At 43.3% G+C, this 17,500-nt stretch overlaps 1 protein-coding gene across 2 annotated transcripts in view; it reads right to left on the bottom strand.

Annotated features, from left to right (window-relative positions):
* KATNBL1 (katanin regulatory subunit B1 like 1) overlaps positions 1-11,498 on the bottom strand; it is a 20,657-nt gene extending 9,159 nt beyond the window's left edge. Inside the window, exons 1-7 of one of the 2 annotated variants that reach the window (XM_075844682.1) lie at positions 11,331-11,496; positions 7,471-7,592; positions 5,141-5,181; positions 2,940-3,213; positions 2,265-2,383; positions 1,228-1,278; positions 77-166 (exon numbers count right to left, since the gene is read on the bottom strand). In XM_075844682.1, the coding sequence (XP_075700797.1) occupies positions 77-166; positions 1,228-1,278; positions 2,265-2,383; positions 2,940-3,213; positions 5,141-5,181; positions 7,471-7,578 (683 nt within the window). In that variant the 5' untranslated portion in view covers positions 7,579-7,592; positions 11,331-11,496. Of the gene's footprint in view, positions 1-76; positions 167-1,227; positions 1,279-2,264; positions 2,384-2,939; positions 3,214-5,140; positions 5,182-7,470; positions 7,593-11,330 lie in introns of both variants that reach the window. The other variant, XM_075844683.1, reaches the window with a different exon arrangement.
* Positions 11,499-17,500: the final 6,002 nt, after the last annotated feature.

Genomic DNA, 17,500 nt, shown 5'->3' with positions numbered 1-17,500 from the left:
CGGCTGCGCTGGCGGAGCGGGGACTGAACAATGGATCTTTGTATGAGAAGCAAAAAAACGTAACAAGGAAACTCACTCTTCAAATTTACTTTTAAGCAGGGATTTAACCAGCGGTAACAGGTCGACACAGCAGCCGACTGAGACGGAGGCCTTGTCTTCCTGGAGGCTGAAACACAAAAGGTCAAAGAAGAGTCACCAATTCTTATGGTAAATCTCAAGCTGGTGGAAGAGGAAAAAAAAAATAAAAAATACCACATAGGGCTGGGCAATTCAGCGAGGGGGAAAAAAAAATAAAAAAAATTTTTTCCGGTTCCGTTATGTTCCGGTTTCAACTGTATCTTCCTCAGGACGCGGATCGTGTCAGTTCACATGATCAGGATTTTATGCGAATCAAATCCGCATTTAGAAAACTGCAAGTGCGGATTTCATTACAGATTTTAACATCGAATTGATTTCTATGATGGAAATCAAAATTATTCCGCATCGAATCCGGCTGGGAATGGGCAAGCTGTGGATTTAAAACTTCTATCCACAACGTCAAAATTTGCTGCATCTACTTGCATGGTACAGTAAAACGATGCGGATTTGCTCTGCGGATTCCACACCGCAAATCCGCATCCAATCCTGAACGTGTGAACTGGCCCATACAGTTGTACCCAATGGCGGAGCAGGAGGCCATCAGCTCCTCCACTCTGTGGGAATGGGGATAGGAGAGTATTTATTTTATTGGGCACTAAGGGGGCATTATACTGTGTGGGGAGCAGTGTCAGGGAGTATATTCTATGCAGCAGTATACAGAAGGCTCAGGGGGATATAGATTAATTCAAAGTCGTGGCATGAAAATAGGGGGCATGACATGTAAAAAGGGGTGTGGCCAAAATAATCGTTCATTAATGGCGATTTTGATTCAGGTCCTCATCGCCCAGCCTGTACACCATAAAATACTCCACCTTTATCTCCAGTTACCACTAACGTCAGACGTGTCAGAGAGGACAGTATCATGGGGGTTTGTCCACTATGACCCCCACCAATCACTAAAACAAAGAGGCTGTGGGTCTTCTCAGGAGAACCAAATACAGACCATAAACACACTGGACAGACACCCCCCCCCCCCCCCCCACTGATACCCATCTGTGTCTATGACAACTACAGATAATAGTGAGCAAACACACTGTAACGCATCTACATCAGGCAAGGATATAGTAAATGCAATAAAGTACAAGTCACCTGTTTGTGAGAACTGGAAGACAATCTGCTATTACCCCTAAATCTTGCATCCTGGCGAGAAAATAAAATAAAGTGTAATAAGATCAGTGTCACTTTGGCGGATCTTACAGCAGCCATATACATCATGATGCCTCACCGGCACCTACAATAAGACATAATCCCGCAGCCGGAACCCTCTCAGAAGGGGCCGGATCCTACACTACAGAAAGTAGTCAAGAGTATTAAAAGGGTTCTCCGGGAACTTTATTTTGATGGCCTATCGTTAGGATTGGTCACATATCAGATCGGCTGGGGTCCGTTTACAGGCACTTCTTCAGTCAGCTGATCGGCGGAACGCCACTTCCTCTTCTTAGCTTACCAGGCACAGCGCCATCCACATCCGTAGAGGCTGTGCCTGGTATTGCAGTTGTGGTCAAATTCAAATTAATGGGACCGAGCTGCAATCCCACGCACAGTAGCCACAGACGTGTATGGTGCTGTGTAAACACTGAAGAGGCTGCAGCGTTAGTTGCCCACCCTCTGTCAGTCAGCTGAAGGGGGTGCTGGGAGTCGCACTCCCACCGCTCAGATATTGAAGACCTATCCTAAGGATAGGCCAGCAATATAAAATGCCCAGAGAACCCCTTTAACTTACACACATAGCCAGGTGGTGCATGACAAAACTGTGCGGATGTCATCGCGAACCGTTCAATGCAGGAAAAGCTGAGGTATCTTGCAATGTAAGTAACATATTAGAGGGTGGCCAAGGTAGAACTGAATTTTTATATTTAAAAAGGGATTGTCCTATGACAACATGCACACCAGAGGTGGAGCCCTGCGTGGGACACCCCATCCGTTAGCCAGAGGTCAGTGCATCTGTTGCTCAGGCCGACATGACCCGACCATGTACTTCATGGTCGCCCATTCACTTGAATGGTTGTTGCGTTATGCTTCACCATTAGCAGCCACTGCTGGGAAGAAACTTCCCCTGGGATTGTAAGAACCAGACCCTCGATGAGATTTTCACTGATCGGCTTTTTCCAGAGCCATGGACATACCTGACTAGATAGGCTACAAGTTCATTCACACTGCGCTTTCTCCAGAAAGTAAGAGCAACATTTAGCCGGAGGTTGCGGCTGAAGAGGACCTGTGCCATTGTGTCATGATCCTTGGACATCTGGAAACAAATAAGAAGGATATAAGGAATTTTCTAGCGATTGCAGCAAAAATGTTTTAATGAAAAAAATAGAATATGTAAATATGGTAAAGAAAAAAAAAAAAAAAAAAAAAAGATTCCACGCAGATACAGTTGAACCCAATGGTGGAGCAGGAAGCCGCCCGCTCCCTGCTCCACCATTCACTGTGTAACACCAACTGTAAGCGGCCAGGCGCAATGCAGTGACGTCGCGCCTGTCTGTGCCGAGCCACACAGTGCACAGACCGGAGAAGCAGAGGGATCTCATCCACTCGTCGTGGGAAGTGGGTTAGGGGAGTACTAACTTTATTAGGCACTATGGGGGCAAGGTCAGGGGGTTATAGTGTATACGACTGTGTATTGCAGGCTCAGGGGGGGGGGATGTATATTAATTCAATGGTGTGGTATAAATAATCGCTCATTGCTTGTAATCGAGGTTTACATCTTCAATTTATGGTGATTCTGATGTAGGTCATAGTCGCTCAGCCTCACCGGTGGGTCCCCATTGCTCTGTTCAGCTGTGAACAGGAAGTCCTACCTCAGCAAAGAAACCGCTATACTTTGAGGAGGCTCCTTCAGTTTGTGAGGAGCTGGAATCACTGGCGTTCAGCAGAAAGGTGTGTCTGTCGTTCTGGAGCTTGTCATGCAGGTTCCCCGCAGCGATCTCGTTCTCCTTATTAGCCATGTCCCAGCCTCTCGGCTGCTGCTTTCTCCTAGAAGCAGGGCTCAGTGCTTGGTGCGGGGCTTTCCTCTTACAAACCACCACTTTGTAAAGCTGCTGATCGCTGGTTGAAGGCTGCCGACCCGGACTCCTGCAGGAAACAGGAACGTTATACATTTATATACACTGCAGGAGACTAGGAACTCCATAGTCAAAGGAAGCTTATCCCCAGCACAGACCCCTTTATGTTCTAAATCGCTCTAAACACCAGCAAGCAAAGAAACGACTACCAAACTCAGGAGGATTGGCCACCGATCTTGTATGTATGGGGGGACGACGACAATCGGGCATGCCTATGGGAGACAAGCTGCTGCCAGCACCTTATTGATTTGCTCGTTGATCGGCTGATCGTTGTCCTGTTTAAAGATGGCTAAGATCTGGAACGAGCGTTCTGTGGACGCTCATTTGCCTGAAAATTTTTAAAACCTGTCCCAGAAATAGCGCCACTCTTACCCATGCGCTATGTCCAGTATTGCAGATCAGACCCCTTCAGGTGAAAGGGGCTGGGCTGCAATACCGGACACATCCTATGGACAAGATTGGCGCTATTTTTTGGAAGGGACAGGCTTTTAATCTTTAAAAAGTAAGAGTAAGGCCTCATGCACACAAACTTATTTTTTACCCTCCCGTAAATACGGGTCCGGTGTCACACGTATTCGACCAGTTTTGCACCAGTATTTACGGACCCGTGCCCATAAATACGGTTCCGGTGTCACCCGTATTTACGGGAAAAATTGCACTGCACTAATCGGCAGCCCCTTCTTTCTATCAGTGCAGGATAGAGAGAAGGGGTAGCCCTTTCCAAGGTAAAAGTAAATGAAATTCATACTTACCCGGCCGTTGCCTTGGTGACGCGTCCCTCTTGACATCCGGCCCGACATCCCTGGATGACGCGGCAGTCCATGTGACCCCTGCAGCCTGTGACATGGGCTGAAACGTCATCCATGGATGTCAAGAGAGGGACGCGTCACCAAGGCAACGGCCAGTAGGGCCGGACTGGAGGAAGAAGCAGGAAGTTCTCGGTAAGTATGAACGTCTTTTTTTTTTTTTTACAGGTTGCTGTATATTGTGATCGGAATTCACTGTCCAGGGTGCTGAAAGAGTTACTGCCGATCAGTTAACTCTTTCAGCACCCTGGACAGTGACTATTTACTGACGTCGCCTAGCAACGCTGCCGTAATGACGGGTGCACACATGTAGCCACCCGTCATTACGGCAGCTCCATAGACTTCTAAGCATACGGGGAGGTACCCGTGGCCAATAGAAGTCTATGGGCCCGTTATTTCGGGTCGTAATTACGGGAGTTTTTACGGTCGTGTGCATGAGGCCTAACATTTGGCAGGAAAGGAAAACATTTAAATTTTTTGGGTTGTTCGAGAAAAAGCAGAGCCGTTTTATTAAAAGGTTTATCCAGGTTTTTAAAATGGATGGCCTTTCCTTAGGATAGGGCATCAATATTAGATCAAGGAGGGTCCGATCAGTTGTTTGAAGGGTCAGTGCTGCAATACCTTGCACAGCCACCACAAACGTAACGTCGTGTGCAAGTACGAACAAAAAACAGATCCATGGAAACAATGAAAAGGCTGCGGCACCTTCAAACAGCCGAGTGCCGAGAGTTGAACCAACCCCCCCCCCCACCCCCGATCTACTATTAATGGCCATCAATTTTAAAAACCCGGACAACCCCTTCAAGACACAAACAAGGACTAAAGCAGCCACTTACAACATACAAAAAATAAATCACTCGGACATCTAAAGGGTACGGTCCCATGTGGAGGGGCTTTCAGACAGATTGGAACTGGTCGCGTGTCTTTACAGGTAAGCAGCCGTCTTACCTGCAAAACCCCACGGCCTCGAGTAAACATTGTAATCGCCGCGAGGTTTGGCGGGTAAAACGGCTGTTAACCTGCAAATTCGCGTGACTAATTCCAATCTGTCGTAAAGGCCCGCACGCTGCTACCTGAGACGTACCCGGACTTTACAGGAATACAATGAATTTATTTCGATATCAAACTCACCTGTTTACTACAGATACCGACTCTTCCTGTGAAATGTTACTCTGTATGATAAAGGAGAAGATTTGTTATGTCACAGAAGGTAAGACACACACACACACACACACACACACGTTTTGGAGATCACTATGAGCTCCGCAGCTATTGGCTGGTCCTTTTTTTTTTTTTTTTTTTTACTAATTATTCAAATCTGCTGGAGTTTCACACAAGACTCATCAGGGCACATGGCCGTCAGAGTTCATATGAATGGCCGCCATGTAACACTACATGTCTGGCTCTGCCACTGCTCTTCCTTGCGAATTCATCTGTCGGCGGCGCTGCCGGAAGCCGGACCTGCAACATCTCTTTTCTGGAAAGATATTTCTCTGATGAAACAACCTTGAGGACCGAATGTTTAAAAAAAAAAAAATTTTTTCAGCAATAACTTTTTGGTTAATTTGGGGTCTATGTAGATGTCCTTGTGAGGCTTTTGGAGGAAACGGGAGGAGAAACCATTGACGTGAGCATAGCCGGAGCGCACTGCAACGGCTTCTCTCCAGGCCATACCGGATTATACCGGCTCCTTCCATGTCCAGGCTTGTGAGATGAGCCGCTTTGTGTGGGACCCTCATGGCGTGGCTTTTGGAACACCTCCCTTCTCGAGATGGGGCTGCGCATACACGGTAACTTGATATATTTTCCAACATTTAGTTCTACCAAGTTTGCAAAACATTAACAAGGCAACTTTTTGACCGGTCGGGTATATTTACACCCAAAACAATGTGGATTTTCCGCAATGGTCTGTTTTGTTTAAAATCTGCAGCAGAGTGGATGAGATTCGAACCGAGATCCACGCGCTGCGTAAAAAAAAAAAACAGTCATAAATTGACCTTGATGCGTTTTTGTTTTTTTTAATCCGCATCACGTCAATTTATGCTTCGGAATCGCTGCTCTTTTGTTGCAGGTTTTCCCCATTCCAACAAAATAGCTCTTTTAACCTCTCTGTTCCTGTCCCTAGAGAGGTCAAGGGATCATCCTCCCAGTATGCCATCACAGGGAATGAAGTGGAAATAGCAAACGCAGTTTTTTGGGGTATTTTTTGCTGCAGAAAAGCGGTTTCCGGTTTCCGCCACACAAAAAAAAATTTAAATTGCAAATCCGAAATTTGGGGTTTAAAGTGGCTCTGTCACCACATTATAAGTGGCCTATCTTGTACATGATGTGATCGGCGCTGTAATGTAGATAAGTGTTTTTTATTTTGAAAAACGATCATTTTTGAGCAAGTTATGAGCAATTTTAGATTTATGCTAATGAGTTTCTTAATGACCAACTGGGCGTGTTTTTACTTTTAACCAAGTGGGTGTTGTACAGAGGAGTGTATGAGGCTGACCAATCAGTGACCAATCAGCGTCAGACACTTCTCATTGTTCCAGCCCAGCTTCTTTCACTGAACAATCACACTGTAACAATGGGCTGGAACAATGAGTATAGGACGCTGATTGGTCACTGATTGGTCAGCCTCATACACTCCCCTGTACAACGCCCAGTTGGTAAAAAAGTAAAAACACGCCCAGTTTTCTATTAAGAAACTCATTACCACAAATCCAAAATTACTCATAACTTGCTCAAACATGATCGTTTTTCAAAATAAAAACCCCTGCTGTTCTCTACATTCCAGCGCCGATCAGATTATGTAGGAGACGGGGCACTTATAATCTGGTGACAGAGCCTCTTTAAAATGAATAGAGGTTTAAAAACGTACCACCCGTGCTTGGTCATAGTGACGCTTTCTTCTGTTCTCCGTTCAGAAGGGCATCCTGGGATGATGTTTCATCCCATGTGACTGCTGCAGCCAATCACAGGCTGTAGCGTCATCCAAGGAGGCCGGACTACACGGACGACAGCGTGACACGTCGCCATGACAGAGAACGGAGTAAGTATAAACTGCTTTCCGCAGCGGTCATTCCACCCGAACAAGAACTGCCCCACAATTCGGTGCGGTTTTTTGGGCTGGAATTCCCTGTGGGTTCCAGGATGGATACGCTGTGTATCCCACTCTGTGTAGACATAGTCTTCAAGCCCGAGCTGAATACCTTCACCTGACGGCAGACCGATACTAAAAGTGGCATCATACCCCTGGTATATACAGTAAGAAATTTTTGTTGCACTCCATAAGGAGCCAAATTTCCCGTATATTGGTCGTTGCAGCTTATGGAGTTATGTGGTGACTGTTTAGGGTGAAAGTAGGTTACCAGCATCTAAAGTAATTCACACCATTTCTACCTGTCTGGAAAACGTAAATAATTTTTTTTCCGGAAATCTCAACATGGCGGACAACGCGAGATGGCCTGTACCTCCTTCATGTTCTGCTTGGCTGCAGCAGAGATCCTCTTCCTTGGCCGGTCATTGGTACAACCCTCATGTAGGTCCCGCTTCTTAGCGTCACAGGCTTCAAATGCCATAATCTCCGGATAGTCTGCAGTCAGAATACAAGACGTCAACGCGGTTAATAAGTAATAATCATGACAGCGGCAAAAACCATTTATCCTGTGCACCACGTAGAGTGACTGGGAGGGATGGCAGGAACGTCACTGTGCTGCCCTGGCTAGTCACCAGTCATAGGAAGCCCTACTATCGGATTTACAGAGTGTAACGTGATAGCATCAGCCTATACAGCGCCGCTCACATAGGATGTCACGTGCGGCTGTAACATGAGATCCCGGCTGGTAAAACACACACGTTCTAAAGCTGGAGAGACAAAACGTTCTGAACATTTTCCCGGCAGATTCGCCATTCTTTTTTGCGTCTTAAATTTACGCTGTATACGGTGTGGTATAAATAACATAATACCGTTACGTATCGGGTCGTTACTATTGCGGAGATACCAAATTTATAGAGGTTTTTTATTTTCATTACTTATACACAGCAAAGATACATATTTTTCTAAGTTATTTGTTTTCGGCGCCAGATTTTAAGATTTATAACTTTTTTATTCTTCTGCCGACAGCTGTACGTGGGCTATTGGCGGAACAACTTGTCGTTTTTATGGGTACCATTTTGGAGGACATGTAACTTTTCGATCACTTTTTATCACATTTTTTGAAAACAGCAATTCTGTCAATGTTTTTTTATTTTATTTTTTACACCGTTCACGTTAATGTAATAGCTTTATAGTTGGGGTCGTTACAGATGCGGCAAAACCAAATATGTCACTTTTTCTCTCATGCATTTTGTAAGGGGAAAAGGAGTAATTTTTTTTTTTTTTTACTTGGGATTTTTATTTATTATAAACTTTATTAAACTTTTTTTTTTTTTTTTATTAGTTTCACTAGGGGACTTCTATGTGTGATCATTTTATCACTTTTAGAATTCACTCTAATACTTCTGTATTGCAATGTATTATCGCCTCTGGCATGGCATAACCGGCATCCACTACAGGCAGACCTGGGAGCCTTTGATAGGCCCACCATAGAAACCATTGGCACCCCACGACGAATTGCGGGTCTGCCGATGGGGTGAGAGAGGGAGCCCCCTTCCTCAAAAACCCACTTAGATGCGGCGCTCGCTATTGAGCACCGCAACCAAGGGGTTAAACGGGCAGATTATGGTGCGCCCGCTCGAGCAGTGCTGCTCCAAGCCCTCAGCTACCTTTAGTACTGGAGAGCAGGGAGCTTTTACTGCCCCTGGCGGTGCGGTTTTATTCTGGTGCAACATATGCATCAGAATAGAGCCTGTTAGGGTATGTTCACACGCAGTGCTTTCAGACGTAATTCGGGCCGTTTACGCCTCAAATTACGCCTGAAAAAACGGCTCCATTACGCCTCCAAACATCTGCCTATTGCTTGCAATGGGTTTTACGGTGTTCTGTTCCCACGAGGTGCAATTTTACGCGTGGCTGTCAAAATACGGCGTGTAAAAAAGATGCATGTCACTTCTTGGGACGTTTTTGGAGCCGTTTTTCATTGACTCCATTGAAAAACAGCTCCAAAAACGTTTAGGAAAAACGCGAGTAGTTCCAAAAACGCCTGAAAATCAGGAGCGGTTTTCGCCTGAAAACTAAAACGATCAGATACAATTAACAGAGATCGTTTAGGCTTCGTTCACATCTGCATCGGAGTTCCGTCTGAGCTTTCTGTCAGGGGAACCCACAAACGGAACCCAAACTGAAACCGTAGGTTGCCGTTTGCATCACCATTGATATCAATAGGGACGGACCCGGTGCAAATGGTTTTCGTTTGTCTCAGTTGTGTAAAGGTTCTGCCGTTTTGACGGAATCAATACCATAGTCGACGGCGCTATTAAAACATCGGAACCCTTACACAACGGTGACAAACGGAAACCATTTGCACCGGATACGTCACCACTGAAATCAACGGTGATGCAAACGGAAACCTCTTGTTTTCGTTTGTTTGGATTCCGTCTGTAATGGAAAGTTTCGATGTACGGAGTCCCGGCGCAGATGTGAACGAAGCCTTACATGCAGAGTTTTCGCGTGAAAGCGCAGGTAACGTATCACAGCAGACACCCGTTACATTGTATAAAACAGATTTAGAAGAAATGTTGGAATGGTCAGCGATACAGTGAAAACCTGGCGGTTTGTGAAGGTTTTTCCCATAAGATTTTTTTCCCAGAACCGTCAGGAGGCCGAAACACAAGTCCATTCTGGAGAGCTGCTGTAACTGGCGCTCCCCAAGTATCGGACTCAAAATAACCAATACTCCCCTAATAAAGCCCAGCGCCAACACTCACATGGTGCCCGCCAGTATTTGTTTACTTTGGGGTCAGTGATGACATGCTACACATCCATGTGACCGCTGCAGCCAACCACTGGTCTCAGCAGCGTACGTGTTAGCATCAGCGCAGAGACCAGTGATTGGCTGCAGTGATCAGGCGGATGTCCAGCACGTCATCAACGTAACGACCAGCGGAGCGTCAGGGAAACGGATAGGAGAGTCACGGTTATTTTTTTAGTTGATTAGTTTTCCTGTTAGCTTGAACTCCCGGACAACCGCGGATACTGGCGTTAAACGGGTTTCCTGGAGAGATAAAATCGCTGGCCTATCCGGAACTGTTCGGTGGGGGTCCGACTCCCGCCATCCACGCTCATCAGCTGTTTTGAAGGGGCCACGGCGCTCATGCGAGCACCGCTTCCCCTTCATTCCTTACCTGCTCCGTACTGGGAATCGGCGGCACACTTATAGCGGCGGTTCACAGGATTACATTTCAATGGGAGAAGACGGATACGGTGAACCGCCGCTACAAGTGCGTCACCGATTCCCAGCGTGAGAAGTAATGTAAACGAAGCAGCGCTCGCCGAGTTGGACCGCCACCGATCAGATATCGATGTCCCTCAATTTCTATCCGGAAAACCCCTTCGCTGCAAGGCTATTTTTCAGATTTTAATTTTCGCTTTTTCTTCCCGACGCCATAATGTTATTAATTTTCCATAGATAAAGCCGTATGAGGATTTGTCGTTTTTCACGATTTATCGTACCATATAATGTACTGGACAACTGGAAAAAAATTATTCGTGTGGTGGAATTGGAAAAAAACGGAGTCCATCATTATTTTTGGGGTTCTTTTTTTTAACTGTAAAAACAACATTAACTTTATTCGCCTGCTTCATGCTTTACGTTGCAGCCTCCGGTGTATACACGGCATATGTCAGGAAGGGGTTAAGGTCCTTATACACTGGCCAATGATCAGGTGACCAAACAGGTGACTAAACACGTCACCCCCCCCGCCCCCAATCATTGCTCATGGACTGATCGCATCTTTTATGAAGCCAAAAAAAAAAGTCGCTTGTTACCGTAAAGAGAGGACGTGCGGCCGGCGAGACGTCTGAAGACGAATGATCGCTCGTCTCCATGTATGCGATCATTGCTCAGTTTGAAGGAAGCAAACGAGCGCCAAACTACATGATGAACTATAGATCGGCGCTCGTTTAACAGGCAGAATAGCTGCCCATGTAGAAGGGCCATGAAACGGGGGGGGGGACGGGGGGGGGGGGGACGACGACTGTCCAGGGGAACTACATCCTGTCCAGGGGCCACGAATACGGAGCAAAGGGGGGGGGGATAACGCAGCACGGACGCTTCCGGAGTACAGATAAAGGGATATTACAGTAAACATACGCGCATGCTCCGCATTAACTCCCCCACTCACAGCTCGGCAGTCTGGCCTACCTCGGCAGCCTCCCCATGCAATGTCTTACCGGCTCATGGCCCTGCCGTGTGGTCACCGCGACTGAAGTTACTGCACAGCAACCGGACGATTCTTCCTGACAGGACGCTGCGCCATTCAAACTGACCCGCAGGGAATTCTGGGATAGAAGCAACCGCTGTCAATCACACCCTTATGTCAGAACGCTGTAATTGGCTTACAGTTACTAAAGGGGCGGGGCGAGCGTGCACGGCGAGAGTTACGTAAAGGAACAGGCGTAAAGTTTACCAGAGTCATGTGACCGGGCTTCACGTCTCTGTACGGTACGTCCTGGAGCACGTTCGGCCGTCAGAACGTTCCGTGACGTGTACGGAGTTAGCGTCACCGTCAGCATTCTATAGAACACTATAAATATATATGGTGACTACTACAAGGGCTGTTGTATACATACAGGTGTCCCCTAGTTAGGAATAGGAGCACGTGACTTGCACAGACTTTGTTTTTACGGCATCTCGTTTTTTTCCTCAGATGATAATATTTATTTTTTTTACTTTTAATGACAATCCTTCACATGTTACTGTATGTTTTGTTTTTGTTTTTTAAATGCCCTGATTTTTCTTAGAACGCTACGTTGTGCCATTCCTCTGTTATTCCTCCTAGAAATATATGATTAACAGTACCAGTTGGGGGTGTCCCTACACAGTCTGACACTGTCCAATCAGTGAAAATGTCCAATCAGAGTGAGACTGTGTAGGGCTACACCCCTTTAACCACTAGAATGGGAAGACCCAGTTGTCAATTTATTCATACATTTCTAGGAGGAATAACAGAGGGGGGGGGACAGATGTTCTTTAACAAGTCTTATCCGCACGTGGCAGAACATTTCTGTACAACGATTTACCTGCGGTGTGGATTTCCGCAGGTTAATAACTTATTCCTCTTATTTTCTCTGCGGATTTCTCCTCTTTCAATGAAAGGGGTGATATTCGCTGTGAAAACCGCTACAAAACATGTCCAACGTGCAAATTTTGCAGACATATTTGCGGCAGAATTTTCCGTCCCGCGTGGACATACCCTTATTGTTTTAGACTCCAAGCTCCAACCCCAAAGTAATTCATACCTAAGAATCGGACCACACATGATGACCCGGCCTCAGAGAAGATTTTGTGCAGCCGCTGCTTCCTTTGTGCAGCGCCACGACCCATAAATATGTACTGATGACATATCTAGAAAGCTGCCCCCCCCCCCCCCCCCGGAGCCAGAATAGTCGCGCTCTTCTTGGGAATTTTCTGCAGTACTCGGGAGAGTTGACAGCTTTTCCGGGGGGTCTCCCTGTTTTTAGGGGCCTAACAATCCCGGAGAGTTGGCATGTGATCAAAATTTTACCCTTTTGCCTTCGATCAGCTCTGACTGTGTTGACTTTTGTGGGGAGAATATGGTCTGAATACAGATCCGCATGGAACACGCTTTGTATTTAACCCCTTCCCGCCGCAGCCATTTTTCAGATTTTCATTTTCGTATTTTCCTCCCCACCTTCCAAAAGCCAGAACTTTTTTACTTTTCCGTCTATATTACAGTCCTATGAAGGCTTGATTTTTGCGGGACGAGTTGTCGTTTTTCGTAGCGCCATTTATTGTGCCATATAATCTACTAGGAAAATTATTTGTGGGGTAGAAAATGAAAAAAACAGCGATTCCTCCATGGTTTTTTGCACGCCGTTTTCACTGTGCAATTAAAACAACATGTTAGCTTTATTCTGCGGGTCAATACGATTACGGCGATACCAAATATATATCGTTTTTTCTATATTTTTTACTACTTTTACAATTAAAAACCTAAGTGTAAAAAATAAAATGTATTTTGTGTCGCCAAATTCCGAGAGCCATAACTTTTTTATTTTTCCGTTGATTAAGTGGTACGAGGGCTGATTTTTTGCGGTTATCTGTAGTTTTTAATAATACAATTTTCGTGTACATGCGACGGTTTGATCACTTTTTATTTCATTTTTTGCGGGAGATTAGGTGAACAAAAAATAGAGATTCTGGCGTTTACATTTTTTTTTTTACGGCGTTCACCGTGCGGGTTAAATAATGATATATTGTAATAGTTTAGAATTTTACGGACGCGGCGATACCAATTATGTTTATTTATTAATTTTTTTACTATGCTCTAGGGGGAAAAGTTGTTTTTTTTTAACTTTTAATATTTTATTTTATTTTTACATAAAAAAAAACTTTATTTTACTAATCTTAATTTTTTTTTATTAGTTGTAACTTTTTTTTATTAGTCCCCCTAGGGGACTTCAACCAGCGATCGTTAGATCGCTTGCACTATATACTGCAATACTAATGTATTGCAGTATATCGTCTTTCTGACAGGCACCTACTAATCCCTGCCGGAGCACAAAGATGGCGGACCTGGGGGGCCTTCATTAGGCCCCCTGGCAGCCATAGCAACCATCGCCACCCCGCGATTGCATTGCAGGTGGCGCGATGAGGTGTTAGAGGGGGTCACCCCCCTCTTTCTAACAATTTAAATGCCGCAGTCGCTCTTGACCGCGGCATTTAACAAGTTAAACGAGCGGGATCGTGCTCAAGCGCGATCCCGCTAGTTACTCTGACGTGTCGGCTGTAACATACAGCTGACACCCGCATCGTATGGAAGCGGGTTCACAAATGCCCCTGAAGCTCCCTCGTTGCGCACACCTAAGGCCGGTCATGCCGGCATGTGACCGCTGCAGGTGATCACTGGCGTCAGCGATCACGTGCCGTACTTACAGGCATCACCTGCTAAACCTTGGAAGACCCCTTTAAAAAGTTAGTCACCCAAAAAGGAGCGCTAAGTAGACTGACATGCCCTTATTAATATGGGAAATTGTTCAGGGGTGCACCTGTCTCTTGTAGGCGCTCTAAAATGAGTTGTGACAGATGCTCTTCAGGATATTTTCACGTTCACCATATATGCTGGGAGATCTCCTTAGGTTGAGCCTATCCATATCCTATAATGGGCCCACTATATGCCAAAAGATTCCATAATATGCCATGTGCCCATCATCTGTTCTATGCGGGAGACTTATATACATTATATGCAGGACACTTATATACATTATATGCAGGACACTTCTATACATTATATGCAGGACACTTCTATACATTATATGCAGGACACTTATATACATTATATGCGAGACACTTATATACATTATATGCAGGACACTTATATACATTATGTGCAGGACACTTATATACATTATATGCGGGACACTTATATACATTATATGCAGGACACTTATATACATTATATGCAGGGCACTTATAGACATTATATGCAGGACACTTATATACATTATATGCGGGACACTTATATACATTATATGCGGGACACTTATATACATTATATGCGGGACACTTATATACATTATATGCGGGACACTTATATACATTATATGCAGGACACTTCTATACATTATATGCAGGACACTTATATACATTATATGCAGGACACTTATATACATTATATGCGGGACACTTCTATACATTATATGCAGGACACTTCTATACATTATATGCAGGACACTTCTATACATTATATGCAGGACACTTCTATACATTATATGCGGGACACTTATATATATTATATGCAGGACACTTATATACATTATATGCGGGACACTTATATACGTTATATGCAGGACACTTATATACATTATATGCAGAACACTTATATACATTATATGCAGGACACTTATATACATTATATGCAGGACACTTATATACATTATATGCGGGACACTTATATACATTATATGCGGGACACTTATATACATTATATGCAGGACACTTCTATACATTATATGCAGGACACTTCTATACATTATATGCAGGACACTTCTATACATTATATGCAGGACACTTCTATACATTATATGCGGGACACTTATATATATTATATGCAGGACACTTATATACATTATATGCGGGACACTTATATACGTTATATGCAGGACACTTATATACATTATATGCAGAACACTTATATACATTATATGCGGGACACTTATATACATTATATGCGGGAGACTTATATACATTATATGCAGGACACTTATATACATTATATGCAGGACACTTATATACATTATATGCAGGACACTTCTATACATTATATGCAGGACACTTCTATACATTATATGCGGGACACTTATATACATTATATGCGGGACACTTATATAGATTATATGCAGGACACTTCTATACATTATATGCAGGACACTTATATACATTATGTGCAGGACACTTATATACATTATATGCAGGACACTTATATACATTATATGCAGGACACTTCTATACATTATATGCAGGACACTTATATACATTATATGCGGGACACTTATATACATTATATGCAGGACACTTATATACATTATATGCGGGACACTTATATACATTATATGCGGGACACTTATATACATTATATGCAGGACACTTATATACATTATATGCAGGACACTTATATACATTATATGCAGGACACTTCTATACATTATATGCGGGACACTTATATACATTATATGCAGGACACTTATATACATTATATGCGGGACACTTATATACATTATATGCGGGACACTTATATACATTATATGCGGGACACTTATATACATTATATGCGGGACACTTATAAACATTATATGCAGGAAACTTATATACATTATATGCAGGACACTTCTATACATTATATGCAGGACACTTATATACATTATATGCGGGACACTTCTATACATTATATGCAGGACACTTATATACATTATGTGCAGGACACTTCTATACATTATATGCAGGACACTTATATACATTATATGCAGGACACTTCTATACATTATATGCGGGACACTTATATACATTATATGCGGAACACTTATATACATTATATGCGGGACACTTATATACATTACATGCGGGACACTTATATACATTATATGCAGGACACTTCTATACATTATATGCGGGACACATCTATACATTATATGCGGGACACTTATATACATTATGTGCAGGACACTTATATACATTATATGCAGGACACTTATATACATTATATGCAGGACACTTCTATACATTATATGCAGGACACTTATATACATTATGTGCAGGACACTTATATACATTATATGCAGGACACTTATATACATTATATGCAGGACACTTCTATACATTATATGCAGGACACTTATATACATTATATGCGGGACACTTATATACATTATATGCAGGACACTTATATACATTATATGCGGGACACTTATATACATTATATGCGGGACACTTATATACATTATATGCAGGACACTTATATACATTATATGCAGGACACTTATATACATTATATGCAGGACACTTCTATACATTATATGCGGGACACTTATATACATTATATGCAGGACACTTATATACATTATATGCGGGACACTTATATACATTATATGCGGGACACTTATATACATTATATGCGGGACACTTATATACATTATATGCGGGACACTTATAAACATTATATGCAGGAAACTTATATACATTATATGCAGGACACTTCTATACATTATATGCAGGACACTTATATACATTATATGCGGGACACTTCTATACATTATATGCAGGACACTTATATACATTATGTGCAGGACACTTCTATACATTATATGCAGGACACTTATATACATTATATGCAGGACACTTCTATACATTATATGCGGGACACTTATATACATTATATGCGGAGCACTTATATACATTATATGCGGGACACTTATATACATTACATGCGGGACACTTATATACATTATATGCAGGACACTTCTATACATTATATGCGGGACACATCTATACATTATATGCGGGACACTTATATACATTATATGCGGGACACTTATATACATTATATGCAGGACACTTCTATACATTATATGCGGGACACTTCTATACATTATATGTGGGACACTTATATACATTATATGCAGGACACTTATATACATTATATGCGGGACACTTCTATACATTATATGCGGGACACTTCTATACATTATATGCAGGACACTTCTATACATTACATGCGGGAAAATTATATACATTATATGCAGGACACTTATATACATTATATGCAGGACACTTATATACATTATATGCGGGACACTTCTATACATTATATGCGGGACACTTATAT

Source organism: Rhinoderma darwinii, chromosome 12, assembly GCF_050947455.1.
Source record: "Rhinoderma darwinii isolate aRhiDar2 chromosome 12, aRhiDar2.hap1, whole genome shotgun sequence".
NCBI classification, from domain to species: domain Eukaryota; kingdom Metazoa; phylum Chordata; class Amphibia; order Anura; family Rhinodermatidae; genus Rhinoderma; species Rhinoderma darwinii.
This window is presented reverse-complemented; position numbering and strand designations above follow the sequence as displayed.